This window comes from Sebastes fasciatus, chromosome 3 (assembly GCF_043250625.1).
Source record: "Sebastes fasciatus isolate fSebFas1 chromosome 3, fSebFas1.pri, whole genome shotgun sequence".
Classification (NCBI taxonomy): Eukaryota; Metazoa; Chordata; class Actinopteri; order Perciformes; family Sebastidae; genus Sebastes; species Sebastes fasciatus.
The window spans coordinates 10,874,719-10,892,539 of NC_133797.1; the positions used below are offsets into that span (position 1 = coordinate 10,874,719).

The 17,821-nt window shown below is 41.6% G+C and overlaps 2 protein-coding genes across 4 annotated transcripts in view; one reads left to right on the forward strand and one right to left on the reverse strand.

The window, feature by feature from the left end:
• Nucleotides 1-4,197, reverse strand: part of micall1a (MICAL-like 1a) — a 24,555-nt gene extending 20,358 nt beyond the window's left edge. Inside the window, exon 1 of one of the 2 annotated variants that reach the window (XM_074628878.1) lies at nt 3,198-4,197. In XM_074628878.1, the coding sequence (XP_074484979.1) occupies nt 3,198-3,343 (146 nt within the window). In that variant the 5' untranslated portion in view covers nt 3,344-4,197. The remainder of the gene's footprint in view (nt 1-3,197) is intronic. The other variant, XM_074628877.1, reaches the window with a different exon arrangement.
• A 660-nt stretch (nt 4,198-4,857) lies between these two features.
• Nucleotides 4,858-17,800, forward strand: LOC141763999 (ADP-ribosylation factor-binding protein GGA1-like). Of its 2 annotated transcripts, none has more exons than XM_074628879.1 (17): nt 4,858-4,985; nt 6,562-6,646; nt 6,952-7,027; nt 7,152-7,250; nt 7,889-8,012; nt 8,546-8,646; nt 8,850-8,930; nt 9,229-9,366; nt 9,463-9,544; nt 10,021-10,131; nt 10,338-10,475; nt 10,841-10,893; nt 11,083-11,273; nt 12,310-12,590; nt 12,687-12,856; nt 12,994-13,104; nt 14,818-17,800. In XM_074628879.1, exons 1-17 carry the CDS (start codon nt 4,937-4,939, stop codon nt 14,926-14,928), a joined length of 2,001 nt encoding a protein of 666 aa, XP_074484980.1. In that variant the 5' UTR covers nt 4,858-4,936; the 3' UTR covers nt 14,929-17,800. The 2 variants fall into 2 exon arrangements, with proteins under 2 accessions (XP_074484980.1, XP_074484981.1); XM_074628880.1 differs by having other exon boundaries at nt 4,859-4,985; nt 10,841-10,884.
• Nucleotides 17,801-17,821: the final 21 nt, after the last annotated feature.

Consider the following 17,821-nt stretch of genomic DNA (forward strand, 5'->3'; position numbering starts at 1 on the left):
GTGTGTGTGTGTGTGTGTGTGTGTGTGTGTGTGTGTGTGTGTGTGTGTGTGTGTGTGTGTGTGTGTGTGTGTGTGTGTGTGTGTGTGTGTGTGTGTGTGTGTGTGTGTGTGTGTGTGTGTGTGTGTGTGTGTGTGTGTGTGTGTGTTTGTTTCAGGCATTTAAAATCCACATGATCGAAACCTGGGTGAACCGGTATTTTTGCTAAATCTAATTCAGTCAGACGGGAACGCCTGTGCTGGAGGAGTATATAAGATTGGGATTTGGTGATGTTGTTGTGACAATCAAGTATGAAGCTTATTAATACGTAATAATCAGTAGTTTTAGTAGAGGAGTAGGTGAGACTAAACAAGTGAATTATGGTGATACAATTCAACACAGAGGACATAGAAAAACTAAAAATGGGTGGCCCTATAGCTCAGTTGGTAGAGCGGGCGCCCATATAACAATGCTGAGTCCTAACCGCGGCGGCCCGGGTTAGAATCCGACCTTTGGCCATCACCGCACGTCGCTCCCTCTCCCTTTCTAAAAACTGTCCACTGTCCTATTAATAAAGGCTTGAAAATGCAAAAAAAATAATCTTGAAAAAAAAAAAGTAAGGCTGTCAAAGTTAACAATAATATGTAAACACAAAATCATTTTAACACCACTCATTTCTTTAACGCATTAACACAACTTTAGGTTGTAGCAGGCTCAATTTTAAAGCTAGAGTGAAGATGCTGGCACCATCTGAAACTAGAAAACCTAAGGAATTGGTACCAACCATGTCATAATAGCTTGTCGCAAAGGAGGCTAAATAACGCTCCAAACTTGCACTAAATTTTGGCAAGGAAAAACAAGAATGGCCATTTCACAGGGGTCCCTTGACCTCTGACCTGAAGATATGTGAATGAAAATGGGTTCTATGGGTACCCATGAGTCTCCCCTTTACAGACATGCCCACTTTATGATAATCACATGCAGTTTAGGGCAAGTCATAGTCAAGTCAGCACACTGACACACTGACAGCTGTTGTTGCCTGTTGGGCTGCAGTTTGCCATGTTATGATTTGAGCATATTTTCCATGCTAAATGCAGTACCTGTGAGGGTTTCTGGATAATATTTGTCAGTGTTTAGTGTTAATTGATTTCCAACAATAAATATATACATACATTTGCATAAAGCAAGCATATTTGTCTGCTCCCATGTTGAAAAGAGTATTAAATACTTGACAAATCTCCCTTTAAGTTACATTTTGAAACAGATAAAAAATGTGTGATTAATTTGTGATTCAATATTTTAATCGATTGACAGCCCCACTGAAAAGTAAAACCAAGTAGATGACGTGAGTGTTTGCACTGCTGCATATATTAATATAACTGAATACAAATGCAATTTTGACCTCGCTGTCCCAGGCACTTTGGTTAACTAGGCCTTGGATGAGTTCTCGCAGAGGGTGTCTACTCCCTCTCCAGTGGGTTGAGTGACAGTTAGTCACGGCTGAAACTGAGATGAGACCATTTGCTGTACTAAGTACCGTCCCTCCTCTGCATCAGTGTGATGATGAGAATCGGTGGCTGCAGAGTGCAGGCAGGGCAACCCTACAATGGCCTGGCCCGGCATTAGAGCTAAATCCAGTTTGACAGGCGGAGGTCTCAGCTGCAGATTAGACTGACGGACTGTCTGTCTGGATCAGAGCGAGTTCCGTTGGGCCACTGCGGCTACACAGAGGACTGGACAGGGAGGCATGCTGGGACACAAATTGAAGAGGCAGAGCTTGAAAAGCTGGGTGTTTAGGATTTGTCCACTCTCTTACTTTCAGCTTTACCGTAGATGTGCTATATTCCACTTCACTGACTTGTCCTTCGGTGAATGGTCGAGTGAATGTTTGCTCTACTACCATCCAAGCATAGTCCAATTTGCTCCTAAAAGCCTGGACCACCTGAGAGGTTAGCAGCATGAGCAAGACGCTTACTGTCTGAAATCATTCCATCACACCACATTTTCCCCTTGGAGACAAAGGAGGGACATAACTTGTGTAACATAGTGGCTGCTTTTACACAATCCTCCTACAACAAGGATAGTTATATTCTCTCAGATGGAGTCAAACCACTAATCTGATGCGGTCAGCAGAGTGCACTTCCCACTGACCTACACAGAGCCACATTATGCTACACAGGACTAGTGCTCCTCCGCAGAGATGCATGTCTAATGTGAGTCATATGAAGGGCAGAGTTTCTATTTATAGCTACTGTACATACTGAAAATAATGGAAACATTTCAAATGAAATGATTTGCCTGCCTTGATACACAAGATCTAGAATCATATCTGTAACAAACACATGACCTCTTATTTGGGAAATGGAAGTACTGAAAGGCTGATCCTCACCAAATAACACATACCTCGGCCTTTTGGTGCATTTGAGCGATGGCTGGTTATCAACTGTAAATGAATAAGTGAGTAAAATATTTTGTTTTTGTTCTCTATCAAAACAATGAGATTTCCTAATCCCTATAATAAATCACTTTAGTCACACTGATACTGTGGTTGTGTTTTGTGGTGGCTTCTACAATGTGTGTGTAGGTGTGAAATGCAGAGAGGAGGGGTATGTTGTTACAGACAGGGCTTGGCTTGTCAGCCTGAGTTAATTACAGCACACTGGCCTCTCACTGTACAATGTTCATAAAAATAGTTTTGGGGTGTTTTTGGCTATGATAGCACTCACACACACACATCATTAAAACATACACAATGTTGATGATAACATAAATGGCATGATTTCTGCATATCTTTAGCAAAAGTTATCTAACCACTACATTAGTAATATAACCTTCAGCTGTGCTAATGCAATGTTTGTTTAATTAGGTAGCTTTATTAAAAAAAAGAATACATTTTGTTGACAGGAGCCTTACATAATGCCAGTCCTCAAAAAAACTATTGACAGGATTAATCTGGAGCACAGATGAGTTCATGACCCGGCTACTGGGTTTGTTCTGCATTGTATCCTTAATGGGTTATTAATACTAATGACTTAATATATTAATTATTATTATGGAAAACTATTTCAAAGACAACAGTATGCAGCCTGCCACTCCTCAAAAGGACCTGTCCACCTGAGCCAGCTGCTATGTACAGGACCGTTAACTTGAACCACTGTTTTCTCATTTGTTATTAACCTACAGGCTTATTTAGGTTAGTTAGTATCAATGTTATACTTACATCAACTCTGGTCTGTATCGATGTATGATGGCACAAAACGCCAACCCGTCCCGAAAGGACGTGGACATGTCCTTGACTTCCACATGGTTGTAGTTTTCACACTGTATCCGACACCACTCCTGGAGAGCCTTCAGTGACCCCATCATGCGGTTACCATAGAAATACAAGCAGTCTTCAGGTCAAATCAAATCTTCTCTTTGTCCCACCAGGCGTGACAGCAGAGACAACACAGAGTCTTTTGTCTTCTCATAAACGAATCATCAGCAGTGAAGAGGCGACAGACAGACAACACCCGAGGTTGCGATACGAGACGCTCATCAACAGCCAGTGAGTCACAGAGAGGAACACTAGCATGGCTTAAAGCTAGCTAGATCTTACCTCACTTTACACTACACACTGCATTATGCCTCTGCTTTATACACTAGTTATTCAGACAGCAAAGACTACATCTACAGCACTACTTTGACCAAACCCACTGGGTTAAAACACGGCAGAGTTCATGAGGGTTTTGCTTTGCCAATAAAGTTCTTGACGTAGCTAGTTAACTCAGCTAGCTAGCTGACTAGCTGAGGTCCGTTAGCCTGCTAGTAGCTCATGAACAGTCTCAGCAGCGTCTTGTTGGTGGTGGGCTCCGGCTCTGTGAGGATTGTCTTTGTCAGTTCCCGGGTTGATGATGCAGTTTCAGTGGAAGCAGAGGACGTGACTGTGTTCCTCCAGGTGGACCCACAACACGGTGTTTGTGTTGTTGGTGCAGAGACTGACTGACTGCAGCGGTGGGTTGTTAACACGCTGCGCTAGATTATAAAAACGTCTGCGTTGCGCTACTCGCAACGCCCTCTTTGCGTCAATAAAACCAAAACAAACTGTAAAAAATACATCGCGGGCTATTGAAGTTGATCAGAGGCGGTGCCGAGCCATCGTAGTTGAGTTGAGTGAAGCGTTGTCTTCCAGGCTGCTGCCACCCTACTCAATGTCACTAGTGATGTGTCGTGAAGAACGAGTCGGCTAAAAGAGCAGACACATCACTAGGATAAGAGCCGGCTCTTTTTTCTTTTCTTTTTTCTTTAATTACTTCAAGGCAGAATGATAGGATGATCTTCTCCACGCAACGGGCACTCCATGCACTGAAGGTACGTGTCCACAGCCTCTGTGCTTTCCACACTCCCGATTCATTGTCTATGTAAGCAGCTGCGCAATGGATTCTGGTAGCGTGGCGTCGCGATCCGAGAGACGGAGCGTCACAACGCCCGCTCCTCATTTGCATAAAGTTGAGGGCTCGTCTACTTTATGGAAAATCACGGGCGTCCGACGTGACTCGCCGCCTCTCGAAACTCCCGAGAAAATAAAGACAGATTCAGCAACTGCATGGCCTATTTCTCGCATTCTGGAAATTATAAGGTTTAGTATAATTAAATTTAATAATTTAAGTGATATATGTGCACACATACTAATCATAGGTCAAAACAGCTAAAGCTAAATTTGGCTGAATTATAAAAGGCAGAAGTGGTAAAATGAAGAGCTGTTTGGGGAGCCGAAAGAGTCGGCTCTTCTTGGTGAGCTGAGCCAAATGATCTGGCTCACTAAAAAGAGACGGAATTCCCATCACTACATGTCACCGTTGTTTGTTCTCTTCGCGCCCGAGCGAGGGAGCTCCAGAGCCACCGCTCCAACTCGCTAGTCTCGCGATATCAATCAATAAAGCACGCGAGAGTTGGCTACTTGTTTAGAATTCCCGAAAGATGGCGGAGGCGCCTCCGGATGAGGCTCCGAGCCTGCAGACCCGCATCAGTAAGTCATCAAACCTACTCAATCAGGTTAACTCTGGAGGAGAAACAGATAGCTGATCTGCTGTTAAGGGACACGGGAACATATTCTACCGCTTTAGACCGTAGTGCTCTGCCGAGGGAGGAGATCTGTTGAGATTTGTTGAGAGTCATCAGATCATAAAGTGCAGTAGTCAATGAGGAAACTCAGGCAGATAATGTGTCACCTTCGCTGCGATGCGCTCGTATTTAGAGCTCATATGATGTTTACTGTTGACAGTTTGAGGTTGGTGATGCTACACAAACATGACATGTAATAATACACATCCTACTGAGGTTAATATCCAGCTGGATGCTAACTAGCTAGTGAGCGTCTGACTGTTTCCTCAAGGATCAAGTCGAGCCAGTTGAACGAACCATAACGATGCAGTACTTCTGCTATAACCTGACACAGAGACACAGGATTCAGACACACAGACACAAGCAGCTCTCTTCACCTGATCCAGCAAACACCCAGTGGCTACAGCTGCTGTCAGGGATCACAGGCGTTCAGTAAGATTGAGCTGTAAAATCTCAGTGTGACTTGTCACTACATGTGATCTGTTGGTGCTACTCTGACGGGTTTGACAGCCTTCACTCATATACTGAACAATCCGACATAATCAGGGAATGAAATGATCACCTGCCACCTGCCAAATAACAGGGTAAATGTTGGCTGTGACAGGTGAACATTTCAGGTCACCTGCCACCATGGCAGACAGGTTTTCCTTATATTAAGAAATATTATTTTTACAAAGCAATTCTTAAATTAAATATGTGGTAACACTTCATTTTACAGGTCCACAAATTTCATGGTAATTAGGTGATAATTAGCAAGTAACCTATTTGAAATTTCTTTGGAATTACTGCCAAATTACCCCAATATTTACCTATAAATCTATTGGAAATTACTTTACTATAAACATTATTTAATAATTATATTCCGCTATTTCCCAATAGCAATTTAATACATTTCCAGGAAAAGAATACAAAGTTAATTGATGTGCTTTATTTCCATGTCTGCTGGTATATAGATGATAATTTGCAAATAACTTCTTTGAAATTTCTTTAAAAAACTCCTTGAATCATGACATTAGCTACCAGGTTACATTTGTGTGGACAATAAGTCACACAATTTGTGCTGATCAGAAGTGTCTTCTATTAGTTTTGGTTTTGGAGGTAAATATTTGGTAAATATTGGGGTAATTTGGCAGTGATTCCAAAGAAATGTCAAATAGGTAACTTGCTAATTATCACCTAATTACCGTGAAATTTGCAGACCTGTAAAATGAAGTGTTACCAAATATAGTCATGCATTAAGATTACATGATATATTCCATAATTCTACAGTCTGGTACCACTGACTCAGTGTTTACAATTTTAAAGCGTTCTACCTAGATTTCAGAAGTGGAAGATAAAAAACGTGAGTGGCCGGTAGAAATGTTCAGTGGCAGCCGAGGAAAAAGGTTAATTTCAGACCCTGGACATAATGCAGCAGTTTTAGATGTTGGATATAGAGCAAAAAGCAGAGTTTAGCCTTAATGTGTTTTCCTTTTACACAGACAAGGCCACCAACCCTTTGAATAAGGAGGCTGACTGGGACAACATCAAGGGCTTCTGTGATCAGCTCAATGATGAACCAGAAGGGTGAGATGATGTTGATGAAGCTATCACACCATTTGAGTAGTTGTTCTGTTAATCACTACATACATATATACCATGCATATCTAAATTCTAACAACTTGGATTAATCCAGTTTCACTGCTTTTACAACTCTGTAGAAAACACTCTATAAGCCACATAATGTTTTTTTTAATGTTAAGGTTGGTTTGCTTCACATGTTGCCAAATAAATTGTGCATGTTTGTACGAAGTGGCTTATTTGAAGAAAAAAAATCTTGCATTATTCTGGGAAGGTGAAGTGATGGTTAAATTTTTTGTTTTACCCATCAGTCCCCAGCTTGCAACCAGACTTCTGGCCCACAAAATCCAGTCTCCTCAGGAGTGGGAGGCTAGGCAAGCACTCATGGTAAGCTCACAAGTGTAAAGGTCTGCGGGACGCCACATTAGAAGCTATTTGTCATTATTATTTTTTTACAGTGGAGGCTTGTCTGTACGAAGGTAATACAAACAAACAAATAAACAATTCCCAGGTTCTGGAGACGTGCATGCAGAACTGTGGAAAGCGATTTCACAGCGAAGTGGGGAAGTTTCGTTTTCTCAACGAGCTCATCAAGGTGGTGTCACCCAAGGTAAGGATTTGTCTTTTATGCTGCCATACCAGTTTGGCTGCAACTGTTACTCTACATGATAAACCAGTGAAAGCAGCTTTCTAGTGCCTGTCATCAACTAAATTACAGATTTACATTACTATTTTATATTTACTTATGTTTATATTTTTTAACTGCACTATTATGCCTTAGATTATCATTTTGCTTTTGCATTTATTTGCATGATTTCCACTTTTATATATATACATATTTTATGAGCATTGTTGAAGGAACCTGAGACCAAAGATTTTCATTGCCAATGCTTTGTTTGGAATTGACAAATGACAATTAAAGAACCTTGAACCTTAAAGAAAACATCTGAACTGTGGGCCAGCTTTCTGTGTATTTATGTAGTTGTTGTTAAAGCATAAACACATTTTATTATTATTAGATCTTGTTTTAAACCCAGCTTTGGGCCACTTCTGTGTGGAATTTTAATGTTCTCCCCGTGTTAGCGTGGGTTTTCTCCGGGTTCTCCGGCTTCCTCCCACAGTCCAAAGACATGCAGGTTAGGTTAACTGTTGACCCTAAATTGCCCGTAGGCATGAATGTGAGCGTGAAAGGTTGTCTTATCTTATCTCTCTTATCACACAATTGCATTAATCCCCTCTTCTCTGCAGTATTTGGGTGCCCGGGCTCCAGATCCAGTGAAGAAGAAGGTGTTAGAAGTAATGTACAGCTGGACAGTGAGGCTGCCTGATGAGACCAAGATAGCAGATGCCTATCAGATGCTGAAAAAACAGGGTGAGCGCTCCAGAATGACATGACAAACCATCAAGATAAACGACAAGTTTCGTTAGCTTGAAGTTTCTAATTTTCCTCACGGTGTGTTATTCCAAACATTCACCATTCAGTGGTGTATGAATGTTTTTTTAGTTCCCATATTTCAATGATAATGTGTTTTTTGGTTCCCGATATTTTCCTTGTCTTAACAAATAGTGTTTTGTACAAGGCAGTATCAGTTCTCCTTTTTATGGTGATGAGCCACAAGCATGGGACTAACGGCCTCAGTCATGCTTAGTGGAATCCAGTGTGATCTCAATGTTACGTAGGGTTGTGTGTGAGCCATATCTGTAGCATGTTGGTTTCTGGTGCATCTCGACAGAATGCAACTGACTCTTGTTATATTTTACTTACATTAACTAAACAAAGTGTCAAGAACAATGTTATATCACATATGTGATGGGCAGTACTCTGAGTCAGAGGTGACCTAGATGACCTAGACCTGGCTGAGCTGTTGACATGTGAGATTAATAGGTGTCCTTGTTCACTTCCAGGCATTGTCAAGCTGGATCCTGTACTTCCTGATGACAAGCCCCTCCTGCCCCCTCCACCCAGAGCCAAAAATGTCATTTTTGACGATGAGGAGAAATCCAAGGTATGAGTGGTGACGAAGAGGCAGCAATAAATTGAACACGGTTTCAAAAGGAAGGACTCGATTTATAAAAATAAAATGTTCTGTATCCATCAAATCCTTTATGAACTGAAACTCCGGGGAAATTCATCAAGGAACCAACCGTTTACAAAGTCCTCTTCCTCTTTTATTTCCTCTCCCTCTTCTGTCCCATCCTGTTTTTGTAGACGCTGTCTCGCTTATTGAACAGCGCGCACCAAGAAGATCTAAGAGCAGCGAACAAGCTCATTAAGGAAATGGTACAGGAGGTGAGTCATCGGTTAAGTTTACCAAATGTGCCGTACAGTATGTGCTCTTACGTGCACCTGTGTCTGTGTTTTTTTTCCACCATTTGCACAAAATATACACCCGATTATGTAGCATGAACATATTTTTTTTTTATTATTATAGTGTTTAATACTTTGGTGTGTTCTGCACTCAATCTTCTTCAACACTGACGACAGATGTGGAAAGCTGAATATGAACTTAAACTTCACATAGTTTGATATTTATTGTGATAAAGATATGTCCTTCAGTTACTATGAGATCTTATCACTTTTTTTCCAGGACCAAAAGCGTGTGGAGAAGGTATCGAAGCGATTGAACGCCATCCAGGAGGTGAAGGAGAGTGTCAGCCTGCTGAGCCAGCTGCTGGAGGGCTACAGCACGGAGAGCTGCTCCCAGAGCAACCAGGAGCTCATTAAGGTTAGTGCAGCTCAGCACATCAAAACTAGCTGCGGCCACGGTCTCGTAATTTTGTGTGGTTTTAGTGTTTTTAACATGTGTAACATCTGTTCGCAGGATCTTTACCAGCGCTGCGAAAAGATGAGGCCTACACTATTCCGATTAGCAAGTGATACAGAGGATAGTGATGATGCCTTAGGTAAGGTTGCTGACCTCATGACTTTGACAGTATGTCATATTATGAGGCAGAAAAAGATATTTATTAAAGGATAACTTTGGTTTTTTTTCAAACTTGATCAAGCGAGAGGTTTCATTTCTCTGTAGGGTCCTTTCCATAATGTTGTCAGACACTTAAAATAACAATCTGAGCCTGTCAGTGGCAAAAACAAGCACTTTTAGGGGAAGTAAACTTACGGTGCCAGGTTGCCCCAAATGATTACATTACAGCTTGTTTAGCGGCTGGCGGCTGCAGCGTTCTCCCTCAATACTGGACCAATTTCAAAAAGTGTATTCCCCATTAATCACTAAGACACAAAAACATGGGAAACAGGTTGAAAAATACCAAAGTTATCCTTTAAGACACTTTTTTCCCCATAGAAGTTTTATGGAATCAGACTCATTCCAAAGCGTAAAACCACATTGGTGTTGCTAATGAGCCTTTTTTTCTGCTTCCAGCGGATATCTTACAGGCCAATGATAGCCTGACACAGGTCATCAACCTGTACAGACAGCTGGTGAAGGGAGAGGATGTGCCAAAGGATGGCATAACCATGCCCTCACAACCAGGTAGGTGCATGTGAGTGATTTAGCATCCTTAGGTGTTTAAGCTTGAAACAAAAGTTCCCACGGCTGGAGTCGAACCGGGATGTTAGAGTTACGTGGCATGCGTTTAACCATTCTGCTACCAGAAGCTTGATTAATTTAACAAATTCTCCACACATTTCTACAGACTATAAGATCTCAGATGTTTGTTTTTTTCCGGTCCAAATCAGGCAGCAGTAGCTCAGCACTTGTAGACCTGATGGGACTTAACGCCAACACGGCGCCGTCTGACCCAGAGCCCTCCAGCCTCCAGTCCCTGACTCAGAACATGGGCATCAGCCTCTTGGATGATGAGCTCATGTCACTAGGTAAGCACAAAAAACTCATCTGGCTTGTAAACACAAAGGCAGATTAGTAAGCTTAACTTTTTAACAAGCCAAAAAGGACGAGTCAGCAATGTGAGCACAGCATGTGGCCCTCCTGTTGGCTGTCTGGCTGAAACAGCATCCGCAGAAGCACGCCACATCTGGCTGGACCAACAGCAAAGCTACACACAATTATTCACAGCCTTTCTAGATTGAACATGGCACAAACTCTTGAATTGTTTTTGATTTTTAGATTGTGCCCAGGATTTGTTTGAAAGAGTTTTTCAACAGCATTACAATTTAATATGTTATAACCACCAAAAATTGGAATAAAACTGAGTTAACCTTTGTTGTCTCTGATTTCTTAGGACTGAACGTAACGGAAAACTTCGACTCTCAGAACACTTTTCAGGTGCAAGTTGTAAGATAATACTGTACGGCTCAATTAAAAGCCATTATATGTCGAATTTAAAAAGTCTGACTTTTCAAAACAGACTCTTCTACGAACAAAAATGTATGCCATCAGATACAAATTTTCAAACCATTTTATATAATCTCTTCTCATATACCTTTTGACAGGCAAACTTTAACCCTCTGTTTGTTCTCTCAGTCCTCTGATGGCACAGAATCATCTGCTACATTGGTCCCTGCTGCAGTGTTGCTACCAGCTGTGGTCCAAACACCGCATGCTCCACCAGCAGGGGGCCCCACTGCTCCTCCTAAACCCATGGAAGCGCTGGACTTGTTGGGGAAGACATTGATACAGCAGTCCCTACCTCCAGAGAGCCAGCAGGTCAAATGGTAAGTCAAAACAAATGGAGTATATAGAATAAATAACCTTTTAAAGGGTACCTATTTTGCTTTTGTGGAGGCAGGAGGCAGGAGCTAAAACAGAGCGTTTCAGACAGAGGGGGAAATTAGGTGCTGCAGCACAGCCAGTATGAGAAAAATAAAGTGTTTTTTTAACATTAAAGGGACTGTTTGTAACTTTTTAAGCGTATAAATGTACCGGGTCGGGACACATGCGCACTCGCATATGCACGCTCGCGTGTGGCCAGAGTCACTGCTCCTCTGCCTGCCTTCACTCATACACCGCACGCGTTCTCGCTCCACCTCTAGACGTGAACGCGCGCTCACTACACACTGCAGAAGAGTTAGTTTAGCTCTGAGAATATCTAGTGAATGCACAGGGGACGTTTGTGCAGAAATAAATGCTGCAGCTCCTCCAGACCAACAGAGGTTTCCCGTGTCTTGTGAAGTGACGGGGCTCCGCAGCGAGAAACGTTATCGCCTCCGACCGGGTGCCGGTGTCTCCCTGTTCTCTCCGGCTGCGGGCGGAGACGACAACGTTACTCGCTGCGGAGCCCCGCTGCTGAAGCCTGCGCTGAAGCAGGAAAAGCCAACACTAGGATCAGCATTGATTCATGGAGAGACCTTCGTCTGGTCAGCTAACATTACTGCCAAGCAGCTGAAATATAGAGTGATATTGTGGTTTTAGCTGACGTGTGTCGCCTCACTGTTTTGAGCGATGCTCGTTCATGTCCATATAGAGCGAGCAAGCGCGAGCCCAACGCTGACTTTCGTTGACTTAACAGCCACAGGTGTCGCTGTTAACAAGCCATTTTGAAAGTTACAAATAGTCCCTTTTAAAGAATGTCAACATGTTCTAGTAGAAACCCAAAATACAAGTATGCAACTGAAAATGAACATAATAGGTCCTCTTCAAAGCCCTGAAGTGTAATGTAATACACAGCAGTGGTAAATCACTTGTTATTGGGCAGTTATGTCAATGTTTTTTCTTCCATGCAACTCGTGTTTCCCGTCCTTCTACATGCAGGGATAAACTCCAACCTCAATCCAGAGTCTCCTTACGAGATCTGCAGACCAAGTCCAACGCCAACTCTAGACCCGCTCCTCATAGAACAACCACCACCTCCTCCTCTGGTCCCGCTCCTGCTCCAGGGCCCACATTGGCTGTCCATCCAGAGCAGCCGGACACTCTCCTCCTCTCCAATGTCAGTCTCGCAGCTGTAGAGAGAGGCTCTTTAGCTGCTACCGACCCCTACGACAACATCTCTCTAGCCGACGTCACCGTGCCTCTGGAAGCAATCAAACCTAGTAAGCCCGAGCAATTAACACCAGACCCAGCAGTGACGCTGCTGCTATTTCTCTGTATCACATTCTGTTTTGTTTTTCTACACAAATATTTTTCAGGCAGCTTATTACCTGTGGCCGTATTCGACAAACACAGTCTCCGGGTTTTGTTCACCTTTGCCCGTGACTGTCCTCCATCGCGGCCCGACGTGCTGGTGGTGATCATCTCCATGCTGTCTTCGGCCCCCATTCCTGTCACCAACATCCGCTTTCAGGCAGCTGTACCAAAGGCAGGTTCTCCCCCCAATCTGCATTAGAGCATCATGTAAATGTGTTCAACATTCAGTCAGGTGGAAACCATATCTATACCTAAAGTATTATTTGTGCATATCACTTCTTAATATCGTGTTTTTGTGGATGTGTCTAGGTGATGAAAGTAAAGCTGCAGCCTCCCTCTAGCACCGAGCTCCCAGCCTTCAATCCCATCATGCCTCCAGCCGCCATCACACAGATCCTGCTGTTGGCGAACCCTCACAAGGTACTCTGCCACCTAACCCATACTGCATACTGTCTGTCAAAGTCGGCCTCCGTTCAGGATGATTGTTATTAGGGGTGTAAATCACAAGTTTCATCACAATATGATATTATTTTGATTATATGGACGATACAGTATTTGCTGATATCACAAATTCTGCCACGATACGATTTCGATTTGATTCACTTCAGGGGCCAGCGATCGATATGAGACGATATCATACGCCCATTTAACACTATCAGTTACATTTATATCAACTCACAAATAATAACTACAATATGATTTGAAAATTTGATCACTGGGCTCTTCCAGACATTTAAATAAAAAACAATTTATTCTTTTTAATAAAAAAGAATAAATTGTATAAAAAAAAATAGACCTCCTGATGTCCACTATGAAGTGCCACATTTCTCATGTTTAAGCAGGAAGGAGGTGCGCTTGGAAGGAAAATGGTGACACAGATGTGCCATGGGAATTTCAAAATAAAGGCGCATCTTAAAGATGACGATATATATCAATATTTTCACTTTGCATCGATGATATTGGATCGTTGCTCATTGAATTGATATATCGATGTATCCATCCAGATGTATTGTTACACCCCTGATTGTTATGTAGTTTTTTTTGGTTCATTTTTGAAACCGTAGCTTTAATGAATGTTGATTTCTTGCTTACATGGACATGTTTTGTGCTGATGCGAGCTCCCCGGCTTTGATGTTACGTCATTAGAGACAACGTAACTCGTAATTAAATAGGCACATTGACATTGATATACATTTCATTTTTGGAAACAAACGGCTCTATATATGCAATGTATTTTAATAACTTATGAACGTGTAGTGATCTTATAAATTAAAGGTACACTTAGAGCTGCACAATTAATCAAATATTTATCGCGATCCCAATTTTGGCTTCCAACGATTAAATGAACATAATCGACTGCGATATTGACGTTTAAAATGCTCCGCTCATAGAAAACTCTGCTGCATATAAAAGCAAACACTTACCAAGCAATCAAGATGTTTGGGCTTCACTGTTGGGGAGCTGTCATGCCGCTGTGCGTGCACCCTACAGCGGCAGCCTGTGAAAAACTGTCCTGAATGTTGTGGCTGCCGTCCAGAGTAGAAGAGTAATATACAACAGAGAGCAGACGGGCAAAACAAAAATGCACTGAATCCAGGTGAAGAAGAACCTTCTTTTAAGTCTTATTTTGATGCAACGATTTGTTAATTAGCAGGAACGTAGCACAACATGGAAGTAAAAGCAGTGCTCTGTTGATATAAATGTGAAAATTCAATGAAAATATTTTGGCCCTAAAATCAATGAATAATCGTGATAATAATCATGATCCCAATATTGATCAGAAAATTGTGATTATCATTTTAGCTGTAATCGTGCAGCCCTAGGTACACGGTGGTGTGTTTGACCACTAGCAGCACTATTGAGCCTTTCATTTACGAGTCCCCGTTTTGTTTGTGTTTTGAACGTGGTTGACGTAATCCACATCCTCCAAAAATCATCTTTGCAAATGTGTTTTGAGTAAGGCGACGCATTCAACGCATTTGTTGGACCTCAAGGATAAACACGAAAATGCGTTTTGGTGATAAACACTGAATGTAAACATTTACTATTCTTCTTTGTTTACAAGAATACTCCACAGTGCACCTTCGAGCAGCAACTGATTGAACTGAATTTTTTTTTTGTCTTGTGTTTCAGGAAAAAGTACGTTTGCGGTACAAGCTGACATTCAACCTGGGGGACAAATCTCACGATGAATTTGGCGATGTGGACCACTTCCCGCCTCCAAACACCTGGGGGAAGCTTTAGGGAGAAACCTCCTGTCATCCGATCTGCTGCTTCCTTTAGATTTAGGTTGAAGTTGTCCCTCATCGCTGGCTTGAGGCGAGACGGCCTCTTTACACTTCAGTTCGGTTTCTAACTCTGGTTTGGTAATACAAACTGACACGAGACCAGTTGTGGGAACCAGCTTCTACCTTGTGCCTTCCTTCGTCGCCTTCCTGTCCTTATTCGATCATCTCCGCCTTCCTGTGTCTCGTAGCTACATATTCTTCTTCCAACAATCATTCCAACGCAAACTGGCAGAAACATTGATTCAATCCTGTGACTTTTGGGGAAACAAGTTGAGCCTTTTTAGAAACCGAATGTGTGCATTTGTCTGATTAACACAATCCTCTCAGATGTCCTGTTAATTACATGTAACAGCTGGTGTCTCGCATTATTTCTCAACTCTTAAAGCAAGTGTCTGATGCGTTCCTTCATTTGGACAGTGTGAGCTAAAATGTCCCACATTCAGAGTATTGTCACAGTTTGTGTGTCCAGTGTTTATTCTGAGTAGGGTTGCAACAAATCTTTATTTCCTTTCAGTCCATTAATAATGCTTTTCAGTTCAACTTAAAGCCAGTTACATGCTTAAAGTGATGTTTACAGTTTGACCAACAGCTAATACCCCCAATGTGTTCAATGTATGATATGGAATAGTCGGTATTTTTACTTGATAAATAATTTAAATTCTGATAATCAAGTTAATTTGCTATCGAATGATGAATTGATTGTTTCAGCACTGCTTCAGTGTTCGAGGAAGAGATGGTGGCATGCTCAGCTTATTAGCAAACCACTAGTGCTGCATAGGGACATGATGAAACTAAATTATCACTTAGAAATCATAGAAGTGGTTTTCCCTTTTATCCGATGAAGACGGTTCAGAGTATGAGGAGTTGATCTGAAATGCAGTAATAACTGGAAAAGTGTCAGGAGAAAACCACATCAGTGTGTCCTGGGAGCATACATAATGAATTGGTGCATAGTTTCTAAGTATTGCCTTGGTTTTAATATTTGTGTCTTGCATGGGCAGTGTGTCTAAGTGTGTGTGCGTTGAGTGGGACTACAAATGAAGGGTACTAAATCTCTGCCTGTTAAAATACTGAAATTTAAGTTTTCATTTCTGCACTTTTCTTTGTTTTTGGAAGATTGGGACACTTTTTTTTCCACTCAGGATTTTGAAAATTATTTTACACAACATGAACTTTCATGCACTTTTTAATTTTGCACATGAAACCATTCCATATTACAATACGTTGTCTTTTCTCATTTGCTGCCTTTCTGCTGTTGATCGACCCAAATGGTGTGAAGTCCTGAGTCGACATTGCTGACATCCGGTTTGATTCTACCACATGTGCCTGAGATGAACCGTTTGATTTTCATTTGCTTTTGTACATATATGTATACAAATGACCAGTTTGATCTTCGCTTCTGTTTTCATATGTCCATGTCCTTATCAGAAACAATTTTGTGAAACAAATGACATCAAACGACGTTACAGAATCATCCTAATATCCACAGAGTCCACTGAGTTGATTGAAGCACTGAGGGTCATAAAGACTAAAGATTAAAATGAGATTGGAGGCAGACTGGTTCCACCTAAGAAATACGATTCACGAGAAACTCCAAATGTGTAACTACAACAAAGCTGGAGATTCTGTTTATAATATGATCAATTTAAGAATTACCAACTGAGTAGTATCGATTGATTGATTTCTTACAGTAGGTAAACTCGCATTAAACAGTGCCATTCTGATAGGCTGTTTCATAATACTATAAATCAGCTATTTCATTTCCATAGAGAATAGCTTTTATTTATTTACAGCTACACCACCAACTTGTCTAGGTTTGGAAGGAGGAAAGCAATAATAAACAAAAAAGCAACCACCTTTCAGTCCTCCATGTCTCGAGCAGATTGTAAATACTGAACATTGCACGATATATTGTAAACTATGCATTGAGGGGGCTGTAACAGGTTTGACCACGTCGTCAGAATCAGATTTATCTTGTCCACACGTACGCAAATTTGCCTTTTGTCATTGCCTCAAGAACTTCAAGTTAATCGCAGCCTCCATCTTCTCCACTGTATCCGCCTCTTTAGGATGTACAGTGGCACATTCTGATGATGATGATGAGAGATTAAAGCTCTTCCTTCTTGACAGAGGGCTTGGTTTTAGGGTATTAACTCAGCAAAGCATCTGTGATTTGTCATCCCTGTCTGCACTGATGGATTACAGTTACAGACCCAGCTATCGCACTGTTCCCACGACCAGGAAACATTGCCTGAAACATGACATGCTACTCATGTCTGACTCATGTCACTGAGGTGCATTTATGGATAGTACGCTACAAAGTTAGTGCCGAGCTCCCCTTTTAAAAACCTATTACAGATACAAATCCCCATCCTTTGTCACTTCAGTCTTAAATAATCTCTATGCTTCAGTATGCAGTACACTGCAAGAAGTCATGAACATGGTCAAGCACTGTGCATGCAAATCTGTCATCCTTGTCCAGCCTTCAAATTATCAAACAACCTCCTACTTTAACTTAGACTGGCAAGAAGAAAAACAACTTAAAACATGTAACTTAAGACCCAAAGTGTCAATCAACTAAACTGGATCCAGATTTGTAAGGTTGATACACAACTAAAAGTACAGGTGCAGCAAAACTAAGTGTTGTGACAAGTTATGTATTTGTGATGGAAGGAAACCGTCTTTTCCATTTGTACTCCTAATGTAAATAAAAGCTTCATGCCATGATGTATATTTACCAATAAAAGCAACACACATGTACATACTGTTGGGTACAAATTGAGAATGTACTACAAATGTGTATTTAAGGCAAATAAAGTCATTTGTATGGGAATTTACCTGACATATAA

Bases quoted from the DNA above. Each gene is read 5' to 3' on its own strand.
- LOC141763999 (XM_074628879.1), top strand. From the start codon at position 4,937: ATGGCGGAGGCGCCTCCGGATGAGGCTCCGAGCCTGCAGACCCGCATC. The intron at 10,132-10,337 runs GTAGGTGCATGT...GGTCCAAATCAG, and splicing joins AACCATGCCCTCACAACCAG to GCAGCAGTAGCTCAGCACTT. The intron at 10,476-10,840 runs GTAAGCACAAAA...CTGATTTCTTAG, and splicing joins TGATGAGCTCATGTCACTAG to GACTGAACGTAACGGAAAAC.